Source organism: Urocampus carinirostris, chromosome 4 (assembly GCF_059441175.1).
Source record: "Urocampus carinirostris isolate Australia breed hairy pipefish chromosome 4, RoL_Ucar_1.0, whole genome shotgun sequence".
In the NCBI taxonomy this organism is placed as follows: Eukaryota; Metazoa; Chordata; class Actinopteri; order Syngnathiformes; family Syngnathidae; genus Urocampus; species Urocampus carinirostris.
The window spans coordinates 31,074,634-31,088,978 of NC_142352.1; the positions used below are offsets into that span (position 1 = coordinate 31,074,634).

General features: G+C 40.9%; 1 protein-coding gene across 1 annotated transcript in view; it reads left to right on the top strand.

Annotated features, from left to right (window-relative positions):
• Nucleotides 1-14,345, top strand: part of wdhd1 (WD repeat and HMG-box DNA binding protein 1) — a 43,408-nt gene that overhangs the window by 15,669 nt on the left and 13,394 nt on the right. Inside the window, exons 9-15 of the mRNA XM_088333233.1 lie at nucleotides 364-470; nucleotides 3,790-3,931; nucleotides 5,714-5,930; nucleotides 7,775-7,953; nucleotides 9,997-10,181; nucleotides 11,526-11,767; nucleotides 14,073-14,210. Coding sequence (XP_088189359.1) covers nucleotides 364-470; nucleotides 3,790-3,931; nucleotides 5,714-5,930; nucleotides 7,775-7,953; nucleotides 9,997-10,181; nucleotides 11,526-11,767; nucleotides 14,073-14,210 — 1,210 coding nt within the window. The remainder of the gene's footprint in view (nucleotides 1-363; nucleotides 471-3,789; nucleotides 3,932-5,713; nucleotides 5,931-7,774; nucleotides 7,954-9,996; nucleotides 10,182-11,525; nucleotides 11,768-14,072; nucleotides 14,211-14,345) is intronic.

Below are 14,345 nucleotides of genomic sequence, written 5' to 3' on the forward strand. Positions count from 1 at the left end.
CCCGAGTGACATGGCCGCTTTCTGGTGTCCCATTTCATCTGGAGGACGAAAGCATGACCAACTTAAGTGCCGAGGTGCCTAACTAGTTTGGGTGTTTGGGCATTTGGGTTGGCCATTGTCCAAAATTGTTTGTGTTTTTTTTCTTTTCTTTTTTTCTTTTTTACCCTTTATTATCTTTGTTTTTGTATGTTTGTCTCGCTGTCGGTCACCCCTCTTGAGGAATATGACCAAGGTAGGTAGATAGCTAGATAGAAAGATGCTATGGAGATGAAACTCGCCTACCATTTTAATATTTCTAAACCAAATCATATTTTTCTTTGGTCATAAATAAATGTTCACATGCTTTTCTGTTTTTACTTCCAGCCTGTCAATGTTGCGGCATGGTCGCCATGTGGAAACTTCCTGGCAGCAGCATGCGTTGGGGGATTGATAGTTTTGTGGGACGTTGAAAACAAACTGTGTCTAGAGAGGTATGTACAGTCCTTTACACTATCTTTGCGACTGGTAGCCCTTTTAAATTATTTTAGCTACTCTCACACAGTCACATAGTCTCTCTTGTTTGATTTTTTTAATACTCATTATCCATATCTCGATACATTTTATCATAGCCTTATACAAATTGAACAGAACGTGACATTTTAACCGGAAATACTTTTGCTGTTTTGAAGTAGTCGTAGGGGCCTTTGCACAAGTGATACTGAATGCAGTTTGTAGTCTAAAACACAAGCTCGTGCAGGGGTGCCCACTTTTTTCACATGTGAGTTACTTCTAAAACGACCATAGCAAAATGAACTAGTCTATAAAAATGCAAAACATATTTATTTATGAAAATATCCAATTGAGTATTGTTTGCATGTACCATATGTTGGCTTGGAGAGGAATGGGTGCCACCATTCTAAACTTGCCCAAGATCCACCACAGGAAATGTTGCCTCTATGACCCGAGTGGTTAACGGATCCAACTATGTTGATATATCTTGCATTACTGTATGACCCTGTATTTTTTTCAATTCAACCCAGTACATTTTTTGTGTTTCCTTACTTTGACAGATTGCATTGAATGGAGTCAGACAGAGATGCATAGTCTGGACAGTAGTTGCTGATGGCCAGCCTCGAGCACACTCCCAAATTAGCATCAGTCTTAATGGAACAGTATTAGGATTTAATAATCTTCACGTGGGAAGGGGCTGACTCGCTTAATTCTTCTTACACATAAACGATTGGAGCCGAATGATACAGTCAAGAAGGTATCACAGCTCCTCATGTTGGGGTACTGTTGTGTATGTAGTAGGGTTGTAGTAGCTGAATCCACGTGATGTACAACATCGTAGGCTCACCCGGGGTTTCGAGCAAAGCAAGGGGTTGTGAGATTCCGATCCAAGTCATCCTCGTCGCCAATATGTTGTGTATGTAGTAGGGTTGTAGTCAGAGACAGGCACGGACGGTACATTCATAGAGTGTTTACTTCACTTCTTCCTCGGTAGTTCTCAAGCACAAGTACAAGGCTGCGCATTAGTATACAGCGACACCGCAGGAAGGGGAGTGTATTACACAACACCACATATTCTTTTCCCTCTGTGAGTAAGTCCCAGAACTGTCCATAAGTCCTGGACTTGAGCTCAATGGCAGCTTGCAGGTGTTCAATATTTCATCTTCCACTCCAGAAAGGTTTAAGCAGAACGGTGCCTTCATTTTTGATGCCTGTGATTCACATGAATGAATGAATGAATGAATGAATGTGGCGACTGGCTCCAGTGAAACAAAAATTTTGGGAACGTTTTTTAAACTCTGACAGACGGTTCTTAATATGGTCTGTGAAGCGTTCAGTGTCAAGATGCGCGCATGCCTTCCATTGCGGCTCCAGATCTGACGAGGTCATTGAAGTTTCTGAAATCGCTGAACTGCAGCTTTGAGGAGAGACGCTGCATTTTTTGTTTAGAACAATGAACAGAGCTGATCAGAATCTGTGTCGTAGTTTTATATGATCAGTCTGGAAATGCCTCTGCACATTTCGAAACTTTGGAATACCAATGCTGGACTGGCAGACAGGGCAATCACTTTTTAAATGGGACATTGTGAAAAAAGAATTTCTCCTCCCACTTAGTGCGGAAATGGTAGGTTTTTGGCTGCTTACTTGCTTTTGCTTTTCCACTCATTTTTATATCGTTTCTTGAATTTAGAAGGAATACATTGGAGGCTATTTTGGCAACTCTATAGCACAGGCTGTTCGGTAATGCCAATGTTTTTGGCGGTGTTGTGTGCGCATGCGTGGTGACTCGTGTCAGAAATGGTCAGATGTCCGACCGGCTGCCCTGTATATCAGTCAAGAGACATATTTCATAGTGAGATGATAAGCTGAGGTTTACTTTGTTAATGTTATGTGCCCCTAGAAGGGCGTGCACTTGGATCTTTGAGAGCCTATGCTCCAGTCGTAGACCAGGCTGTTCGTGGGCTGCTCTCGCGTCACCATGCTCTCATTGCTGCGGAGTTGCAGCCACAGGGTAGTCATGTCTTGTGTTTTGAGTGCGCAATGATCTCTTAACATGCATTCATTGCAACAAAACAAATTAAAAGTCCTTCATGACCCTTACAATCTACCCACACTGTTGTTTTGATCAACTGGTAGATGATGATTGATGTATTGGGCAACCCTGATATAGTATGTTGAAATTAGCAATGACTGGCAGGACAGAGATTTTTTTTTCAGTTACCTAAAGTCATTGCTCCTCAATTATTTTCTGTCACTTTTTTAAAGTGATCACATAATAATGGAGGGGAAAAACAAGGATTGCTCGATTATTGTGGAAACATGTCACCTCCATTTATGCCAGATTTCTGCCTTTCAGGTGTATGTCTTTACTGAAAAAACCCTAGGCGGCCTTTCTGCGTAATTGGGGTGTAATCTCTTGAAGTAACAGCTTAATTTATTTGGCGTTGTACTGTCCGCTGCCAACATTTTTAACATGGCAAGCACGTCGATCTTTGCTCATCTCCCACCAAGGTTGAAGTGAAGCGCTGCATAAGTTTAGTCAAACTTCCTCGTCTTAGCTCTGAGGGAGGAGACTATTGTCTTTTTGCCCCGGCTCTTTTTACCTGTTTTGTCATCCAGGTTAGATGTTTTTTTTATGGAGTCCCATGAGGGGATGCACCGCTTTGTATCTCCGCTTCATACTCGATGCTCTTACTCTGTGCTATATGCACTGGAGGCTAAGTGTAAACAACACTGCGAATCAGAGTACCACTACTTCTCTAGCGTAGTGGAGGTGCAATTGCACTTGATTCTGGGAAGTTAAAGCTTCGCACTCCCAGACACTGCCTTAAGTAAAAGACATCCTCCATCTTGGGCCTAGTTCTAGTCTTAAAAATTCCCCATATGCCATGCCATACTCTGAAGACTCAGTTTTGCAATAATCACAAAACCTTTTGGGATTAAATGACAATCCTCCGTTATTTAAAATTAGAATACTTTGTAAGAGTCAGGCAGTTGCTGCCAATGAACTCTTTAGCATAGCAGCATACACGAGTGGCCAAACATTTATTATAGGTGTCCCACAATTGGTGTTAAAACTATTCACGATACCTTTTGAGGTTAATAATAATTTAGGGGCAAACATCTTTGGCTCGACCCATGTTTGTGGTCGACCTAGTCGACCGCTTTTTCCTCCTTGCCCTAAACAAAACGTCGTCACTATTCTTTTTAACACACAAGTTATTTCTGACGGAAATCTCTTATAAAAAAATACAGATAACGAATAACATTCACTTATGTCTATGTATTTCTGTGTTGCAGGAAGAAGCATGAGAAAGGCTTCACAGTCTGCAGTTTAGCTTGGCACCCATCTGGCAGTCAGATTGCTTACACAGACACTGAGGGCTGTCTGCGCTTACTGGAAGGTTTTAGTGCACATGTGTCTAAAACCACAACTCCAAAGGTATCGCTCGTTGCTGTAAAAACGTGCTGTATTTAAATTCTGTGTGAATGTTTTTGACTCATCTGTAGATATTGCAAATTTACAGCGACGCTAGAATCTCAACTACCATATATACTGGCATATAAGCCGACGCCACATATAAATTGATCTCCTAAAACTGCTTTAAATTAGCCACACACATTGAAATACAGTGGAACCCCGGTTCTCGACCATAATCCGTTCCAGAACCCTGTTCGAGAACAGATTTGTTTGATCACCAAAATCATTTTTCCCATTAAAAATAATGTTAATCGTTTTAATCCGTTCCAACACCCTGAATGTTTACCTTGAATGTTTAACGTAAACACAAAGCTAACCCAGGCTAATCGTACGTTTGCGTAATCTTCCGTACGAAAGGTTACGCTAACATGAACGTGTAAAAATGAAAAAATCAGGTCGTTTACAAGTCATTTAGCACCCGGGTCTCCACAACAAGTGTTGAGCGGTTCATTGGAAAGGGGGCTCCGTTCCAACACCCTGAATGTTGGGCTCCGTTCCAACACCCTGAATGTTTACCCTAAACATAAAGCTAACCCAGGCTAATCGTACGTTCACGTTATCGTAATCTTCCGTACGAAAGATTACGCTAACATGAACGTGTAAAAATTAAAAAAAAAAGGATAAAAGAATTATGAATAGGATTTCTCATCTTTGTGGTGGTCAGCAAAAGCTGCAGGTGGACTGTGGGGAGAGGGATGGAGGAGGAAGGAAAATTATTGCTCCTTCATATTTTGCCATTATTTCTTTCTTAAATGCAATAGTTGTACGCACTACTTTTCTTTTTTCACCTGTAGCAACTTTGCTGCCTGCACTGACTTTCTTCGGAGGCATAATTAGGGGCTAAAACACTTCGTACACCTATATTAAAAGCGAAAGCAAAACGAAGCACGTCCGCACGCAATAACAGTTGGTCACGAAAAGAGCGATCTACACCCGTACGCCGCTCAGCATCGCACCCTAGCGTATGCACTCACGCTTTACAGGCGTTCGAACTCAGATTTTTTGACCGAACAGCGAAGCAAGAATTTCTGGAAATTTTTGGTCGGACTCCGATTTGTTCGAACTGAGAGGCGTTCGAAAACCTGAGGTTCCACTGTACGTAACCAAAATATGAATTATACATGTACTTAAACAACAGCGATTATTTAAATGTGTAGAAAATGTATAATATACCCGAAATATAGATTTAAAAAACAATGTGAAACAACGCTGGAGCTCTCTTTTATAGCAAAACATACGTGTACAAAATGTACAATGCATGATATCAAAACCGTTTGGGGTTGGATGTTACTTGAATCTTACCGAACTGTCCGACTGGTCTCTTTTAAATGTTGCATCACCGAGGGACACTACTGCCATGATATGCAAGGTCTACTATCAAGTATTCTTTTTATTGATTGTATCCAGGGGACGATGCTCCAAAACTTTAGAAGTTTTGGTACGCATGTTCGATGTTGACGCTGTATGTTACCGCTTTAAACGGATACACTTGCACATGAGCTTATCTCAGCAGAGATCATATTCCTGTAGAGATGACTCTCTTGTAAAAACATCTCTCATGACAATAGCCGACAATGTAATTCATTCTCGACTATTTCTGTTATATTTGTTGATGTCAATTAATCTTTCTAGACTTACAATAAAATAGAACAAGTTCAAATGAACTGCTAATGGGAAAACGAAAGCTTCTAAAATAAAATGACATGTGTCTCTGGTGCCTTGCCATATGCTTTGATTGTTCAGGTGACTGAAGAAAAAGCACAGCGAGGCTTTGACGATCTATTTGACGAAGATGATAATGAAGGCCGGGTCATGGATGATGGATTGAGTGATGCGAACTCGCCCGTGAAGAAAGCAGTCACTGGGCCCGATGAAGATGAGGATGATGAAGATTTTGTTATAGCGGCAACAGGACGGGTCAAGAAGAGAGGAGCCATACTGGATGATGAAAATTCTCTTGGTGTGTTTTTGGTGCATTCCGACAAGTTGTCTAATTCAATGGTTATTATCTAGCACCCCTTGGGCTACTTGAAGATGCTTCAACTTTGTCAAATATGCAATATGCACAACACATAGCATAGATTAAATTACTCTTTATTTTCTGCATGCAAACGTTCCATAAATAAGGCACATAACAAGTAACAAATGGCATCAAGGTCAAAAATGGAGAGATCCATATAAAAATCATGCTTTGATTTGGTAGAAGGTGGTAGGCCAGGGAGAGATTTTAGAATGCTGACAGCCTGATGGAAGAAGGTTTTTTAGTGCCTGCTGGTTCTGGGTCTGAGACTGCAATCTTTTCCCTGATGACAGTGGGTTGAAGAGGCTGTGAAGTGGGTTGGTAGGGTCACCTGAAATTCTTGTATAAAATGCTTAAAACTATAAAAAAACCAAGTAGCCATTTATTGTACCTTCTAGCAGTGCTTCGGCGTCAGACACTCTTACACCTATATTATGGGTAGAAAAACAGAATCACAATAAAAGTAGATGTGATCCCTCTCAAACGCACTGATTGTACAGCTATAAGAGATTGGGCATTAACGAAATCTACTGACTAATAGATGGCACTGTATTGTCGAATGTGAACAAAAAACGGTTCCAAGAGCATAGCATCGCAGCAGGAAAGCCAGACAAACATTTCAGCTACTTTTAGGTATGGATTCTACAACGCAAAAGATATACAATATTCTTGACCTGGCATATATATATATATATATATATATATATATATATATATATATATATATATATATATACAGTATATAAAATTTAACGTTGAAATGATAATTCATGTATATTTGCCTGGTATTCAAATGATTCATGAAGTTTTTTGTACCACTAGGGTTATTATTACACACTGTCCTTTTAAGGAGTGTAAGTGACCCTCCGGTCTTTTCTTCTTAGCATTATTTTGCCAAAGTAAAGGCCCGCGACCGACTGAAAGCAGATTTGAAATCTAAAATTGTGTCCCGACCCACCAGTTGAGAAACTGTTTTAAAAGACGGCTTATTTTTTGTCATTTTAAACATTTTGACCGAATTGAACGTACAAAAAAAATGTTTTTAAAGAAAACACACAGACCCACATTATATTTGCCCAGGTATCAGATTTAAGACTGTATCGGTAAATGGAAAAAAAAGGAGAAATTTCACTTGGCTCCTTTGCCAAAATTTTAAATCCAGGGGTGTTCACACTTTGAGCATATGAGCTTCTTAAAATTGAGCAAGTAAAAATGATCTACCCATCACGAATACGGCAAGACATCCAAATATTCAGAAAGCCTTTTAGGATTGTATTAAAGTTTTTTCAATAAACTAAAAACTAACAAAATTGATTCAAGATTTAGGAGCAGTCTGCATTGAAAAATAAATTCCTAATTTGTGTGATCGAACAGTGACAATTTTTCTCAATGGAAGCCTAAATCATTCAAATGCGTCCACTCGAAATAAAACAACTGTCTTATCGTATAAAGTATCAAGTCAGTCTTTTTTTTCCAATGCCAATGATGTTGCAAGTGAAAAACATTGTAATGCTAACATGCTGCATTTGACTGCTAATTGGCAGTGTGTCCCTACAAATACAAAGCACTGAAACCAATTTCCCGTGATCCACCAGTACTGGGGTCCACCAGTAGATTGACTCAAAACGACTCAAAACGTTTGCCCAACCATTTAAATCCTAGTCCAACAAAAGCTATGTGATTGGCTGATGTAAACGGTCCAGTACATTAAAAAATACAGTATCTAAATGTATGGGGTCTTAGTTCAATAGTAATTTCTTCATAGTCCACTCATACCTCCACAGATTCCTGTTCATTAAAGCCGGCCAGAGGTCGATTCGGCGACGATGACGATGCTGACAGTGCTGTGATGACCGCAGCTCCTCCGCCCTTGCGTCCCGTCTACGAAGGGCCACAACCGACCCCACCCCAAAAAGCTTTTCAAGCAGGCTCCACCCCTGTCCATCTCAGTCATCGCTTCATGGTAATTTAAGTTTTTGAACATTTTGTGGTGACTCATAATCTGCGAGATACATGTACCGTATTTTACGGACTATAAGGCGCACCTAAAAACTCCAAATTGGCCAGAAAGTTTAAAGTGTTCCTTATAACCCAGTGTGCCTTATATACTGCAGAATTTGCCAGATAGGATTGATAATGCGTGCAGTATTTACTACACAAGGTTTTACGGTATACTACCTTATCTGACAATGATAGATCAATTGAAAAACATTGCCGATCATAATAGCAAAGCATTGTATGCAATGGGAATCGAAGTCAGGTCACGGCAGTGAGAGTGCCGACACGTAACCACTAGACCACCAGTGAAACTGATGACATTTAAAAATGCCTTAGAGTATTGTCATACAAAACGCAGTCTTCAAATGTATCATATTGCTGGTACCAGTGGTTAGTTCATAGCGCAATGTCGCGACCAGGGTTCGAATCCTATTATGACCAAAACCGTGTGTGTTATGCGCTCGCAGACTTGAGTTTTGTTCTCTTTTCCGGTAGAAATAAAATGTGCGTCATACAATAATCCCTTATTTTTCACAGGGCTTGCCTTCCAAAAAAGTCCCGCGATAGTCAAAGCCTGCAAAGTAGAAACATTTAGTATTTGTACAATAGCAAAATCTATACAAGACTGTAAGAAAATTACAACTACAGTAACTACAAATGACACAAAATTGCAGTTGAAAGAATGGTCTTTATTGTCATTACACAATAGTACGATACAGAGAGACCCTGAGGCCCTTAAGAATTGCGGCTCATGGGAAAGTGACCGCTTCCCTATCTTCAGAGAAGAAGTAGAGGCAGCAATTAACTCGCTGAAGAACGGAGAGTCTCCAGGAATAGACCACATCCCTTCAGAACTGAAATAGCAATGAACTAACTAGACTTCTTGACAAAGACTTGCAGAAAGATCTGGCAAACAGGACGGTGGCCATCTGAATGGACAAAATTGTTAGTAATTGGCAGCCTATGGTAAGCTGCTTTGTGGGCGGAAGTACAACATTGGCCAGGAACTAGATCAGACCATTGAACAATTGTATGCCAATGCCAACAGTTATGTAATCATTACTGGTACCATTAGAACATGGTTTCAAACCACAGTTGTTGTGAGACAAGGGTGAATCCACCAACTTTATTAAACATCTTCCTGGAGAGGATCATGTGCGAAGCTCCGGAGCAACTTGAGTAGTTAGATAGATAGATAGATAGATAGATACTTTATTCATCCCCGTAGGGAAATTTGTTAGACCTGCAGCTTTGCTATTGCTTCCTCTCCAGACGCCGCCTCAGTCGCTTCCCGAACTCGATTTCCATCCAGGGACCACCCATTGATGATTAACAGTTCTATGTGCTCCCCGACTTTTCTCTGAATGCAATTTAATCGATACATTTATCTTCAATGTAACAAGCCGCTAAAATATTAGCTGTCTCCATGCTTCAGTTTATTTTTAGTTCGTGGACAAATTGACTTGTTTGACCGCCCCAGCTGTTTGACGGACAGTGTAAACTAGCCTTTTACAGTCGCACACACAAAATTCTGCCCATATATAGAGAAAAACAACACGTCATTGCTGACCGAACACAGTATAAATGACACTGTTGCCCGGACAACTCTGGAACACGACTGAATGTTTGGATGAAATAAACAATGTGTCCCCTCTCATTTCTATTTTCTCTGCTCCTTTGTGTATGTTTTGGGGCGGGGCCGATATACGTCCTGCTCCGAAACCCTCACTCACACACAAAGCCTCCTTGCAACCTGCCCCCGTGGTAGCCTCTGCTGTGTGTTGTCTGCTGCAGGACACTATGTACAATGAAAATCGGAAAAGTATTTGGAAGTAAACCACGATATAGCGGAGGATAATTGTAAACGTTTACATACGGTATTTGAAAAATATATGACAAAAGACTATTTTTCGGGGCTTGCGTCTTATAATCTGGTGCGCCTTATAGTGCGGAAAATACGGGGAGTTTGTCAAGCGAAGTTGGGTTTTCGATGCCATTCCACCCGCAGATGTGGAACGCGGTTGGGACCGTGCGAGGTTACAACGACGAGCAGGACAACGCCATCGACGTGGAGTTTCATGACACGGCTGTGCACCACGCCATGCACCTCACTAACACGTATGGACACACAATGACGGATGTTTCCCAAGAGGCCGTGTTACTTGCCTGCCCCAGCACCGACGAGCTTGCAAGGTATGGCCACTGCTGTAGAGATTCTGTTAATGTTTTCAAAAATGTATTTACTCTTTATTTACTCTACAATTATTTACTTTTTAGCCAGCTCTTATATTAAAAGTAAAAGGTAGTCAGGAGTAAATTTGAATTTAAGACTAGGGTCGCAAGACCATGGCTATTGGGTCACATGCTGCCCATTAGGCTTTTTAAATGACATATATAAAATCTGAAATAAAGTAGTCCAGCATAAAGAAACCTTTTCGAAGGGTAATACCCCTTCCAAGATGACCATGCTACAATGGATGTTGCTCGGGCTGTAGTAGACAAAACAGAGTCAACAACAACAATAAATCCAAGACTGCTACAATGCTGCTGCCCATCTCAGTCAGCCTGTCAATGCAAGGTATCACATGCCTCAGGTCCAGAGGCTGGTCCGCTGACTCACTCAGGAATATGCCTTCTCCCTCACTCAGCCACCAGCCAAGTTGCAGGAAAGGAAAATAATACAAAAGTATGAGATCGGCATCAATCATAAGCCTTAGAATGAGAGGGTGTCTTAAGTCTAGATTTAAACACTTCCACTGATGTTGCAAATCTTAGTTCAGAGGGCAGAGCCTTTCACAGCACCAAATTGAGAACGGTCTCGAGCCTGTGGATTTCTTCTTGGCTCTTGGAGTGACAAGTAGACCAGCATTTCCGGAACAGAGGCTTCCAGCAGGAACATTTGACATCACTAAACAATGATGATTAAAGAGGGCAAGACCATCTTTGTATGTTAGCAACAGAACCTTGAATTCACATTTTAAACAAACAGGGTGCCAGTTTAAGTCAGCTAAAATTGCGGTGATATGATCTAAATTTCTTGTCATTCTCAAGAGTCTCACTGCAGCATTTTGCTCCAACTGCAAACTTTTGTTGCCACAGATATTAGGAGCCTACAGAGTAAAACATTAATCGAGACGAGAACTAACAAACACATGAATTATACACCCAGCATCAGAGACACCCTCTGCAAAATATTTGCAATATTGTGAAGATGAAAAAAAAAAACTATTCACAGGTAACTAAAACCGCAGATTTGGATCAAATCTCACCTAAATCTTTACCGGTTCACACTGGGTGATATTACATTTTTCAAGATTCAGAGCAGTGTTTGAGAAACAGTCATGCTAATGAGCTGGACCAACGATCAACGTTTCAGGTTAAGGTATTAAAAATGAAGTGACATCCATCTTTATATCTCTGAGGCAAGCCACCAAATTTCCAAATCTCAACGCAACACAACAAAAATAAAATAAAACCCTCACTCTGGTTTCATAGCTTTCCAAACTAATGTCCACATTGTTCTTTTTTGTATTTTAGTAAAGTGCACTGCCTTCACTTCTCATCCTGGGACACCAACAAAGAGTGGATGGTTGACTTGCCCAAGGGGGAGGACGCAAGGGCATTGTGCCTCGGTCAAGGCTGGGCAGCCGTCGCCACAAGCACGCTCCTAGTCAGACTTTTCTCCATCGGCGGAGTTCAGAAGGAAATCTTCAGTCTGCCGGGAGCTGTCGTTTGCATGGCAGGGCACGGAGAGCAATTGCTCATTGTGTATCACAGAGGTACACGCACACACGCACACACGAAAATGTACTAAGATACAGTCATTCCTTTTCTTTTTTTTTTTTTAATGAATCCTAATTTTTGGTTGAAAAGTTACCGTAAAATAATAGCTGAACAAACATTTTTGGGGGGAGCTGTACTACCCGTAACTGCCCCCAAAAACACAAGAAAACAAATTATGTGATCGTGTCAATTAATAAGTTGATAGTTTAGTAAACACTTAAAATCAGAAAAGACATCCATGGAGTTTGAACTATCAAGTAGATCAAGCAGAGGACAAAACCCGTAGATAAGAAATCCCTACCTGTCCTAAGCCAAGGGTTGCCAAACTATGGCATGTGGGCCGTATCAGGCCATCCAACAGATTTAAAATTCAAAGAAGCATAAGAAAAAAATGAGTACCTTCTTGTCAATGACTTAGTTTTAAATATGTCCACTGGATGTCGCCAAAGCCACGCACCACTCCAAACCATCCACTCTAGCGGTATATGCTGACTATTATTTATCAGAGAACATTTGTGTAAACGCCCATCTTTGTTTAAGACCATTCGTTTGCACTCAACTAGATTTATTTGCCTGTGTCCCGTTTGTGTACCCCTATAAAAATGTATTTTTAATTGCGCTCATGGCAAACAATCAAATTGTTATACTTTTTTTGCATATTTTTCAGTAACAGTCAAAATAACAAACTGGCATCGTTAGCAATCTCCATTGCAGATATTAAAATTTTAAAAAAATTAAGTAATTTTCCTAATTTGAAATACTTTGTTTATAGTATTTACTACAATAGATTTAAAAAAAATATTAAAAGTGAGCGGGCAGCACAGCAGCTGAGTGATTAAAGCGTCCGTGGCACAGTTCCGAGGTCATGGGTTCAAATCCAGCTACCTTCCTGTGCGGAGTTTGCATGTTCTTCCCGTGCTTGCGTGGGATTCCTCCGGGCACTCCGGTTTTCTCCCACATTCCAAAAACATGCACGTCAGGTTAACTGGCCGGTCCAAAATTGTCCCTAGGTGTGAAAGAGCGAGTGAGTTGTCAGTCTTTGTGTGCCCTGCGACTGGCTCGCAACCAGTTCAGGGTGTCCTCTGCCCACTGCCCGAAGATATCTGGGATGGGCTTCAGCACCCCCACCTCCCTACTGAGGATAAGTGCAGACGATGGATGGATGGATGGATTTAAAGTGGGCAAAACAAACTACCACCAAATTATAAAAAAAAACTCTGGTAATTTGTCCAGACCTACAAATACCTGGGTGTGCAGCTGGACAACAAACTGGACTGGACTGCCAACACTGAAGCTCTATGTAGGAAAGGCCAAAGCTGACTTTATTTCCTCAGAAGGCTGGCCTCCTTCAAAATCTGCAAAAAGCTCCTGAAAATATTCTATGAGACAGTTGTGGCAAGCGCCCTCTTCTATGCGGCAGCGTGTTGGGGAGGCAGCGTCATGAAGAAGGATGCCTCTTGTCTCAATGAACTGGCGAGTAAAGCGAGCTCTGTTGTGGGCACAGAGCTGGACAGCCTGACAACAGTAGCTGAGAGACAGGCACTGGAAAAGCATGGTCAATCATGGACAATCCATCGCATCCACTACACAGCATTATCTCCAGACAGAAGAGCAGTTTCGGCGACAGACTGCTGTCACTGTCTTGTACTACGGACAGACTGAAGAGATCTTTTCTTCCTCATGCCATGAGGCTCTTTAACTCTACCCGGCAGAGTAAAGGCCTACATTAAACCACACCCCCCCTACATTGCATCTTACCGTATTTTTTATTGCAATATCTATTCTGTGTAGCACTATCTAGATGCTCTATATAACATGCTACAGTGGGCATTTGCACGTCACATTGGGTATTTGTATATTGTATTCTTTTTGCTTTTTTATTGGATTGTTCTCAGCTCAGGGATGCTGCTGGAAATGTGAATTTCCTTGCGGGGATGAATAAAGTATCTATCTATCTAATGGTACTTCCCAATTGTTTTTTCAAAATTAAAAAAAAAAAAAATTCAACTTTTGGCATCTACACATTTTTGGCATATCAAATACTCTTTTTTTGAAAAATACCACTAACAAAATCGTTTTGCATTGGTTTTTGGTACTTAGCTGAATTTTTTTTTTTTTTTTTTTTAAAGGGCAAATTCACAGTTAAAAGAGATTGAAAACCACTGGTCCAGAGTATTTGTGAATTGTGATTTGGCAAAAACTTGCTCGATAATAAGTCCTCCATATCGATAGCGCTTCTAGTGTTGATCAGTAGAGTTTTGAAGAGTAAAAGTTTTTTTGTGTCTCATTTTTAATTTTCAGGCACAGGTTTTGATGGGGAGCAAGCACTGGCCGTGCAGCTAATTCAGTTTGGTCGAAGACGGGGGCAAATCATCAAAGGCGAACCTCTCCCACTATCTCCCAAATCATACCTAAACTGGCTTGGATTTACAGCAGAGGGTACTAATTTGTTTTCTTTACAATTTTAACTAAGTCTTGCTTATAGTAGCACAGCACACAATAAAGGACACACAGATGACAGGTAAAAAGTGCAAGATGAGTGAAATGAATGATGATAGTCTGGTACGTGAGGCA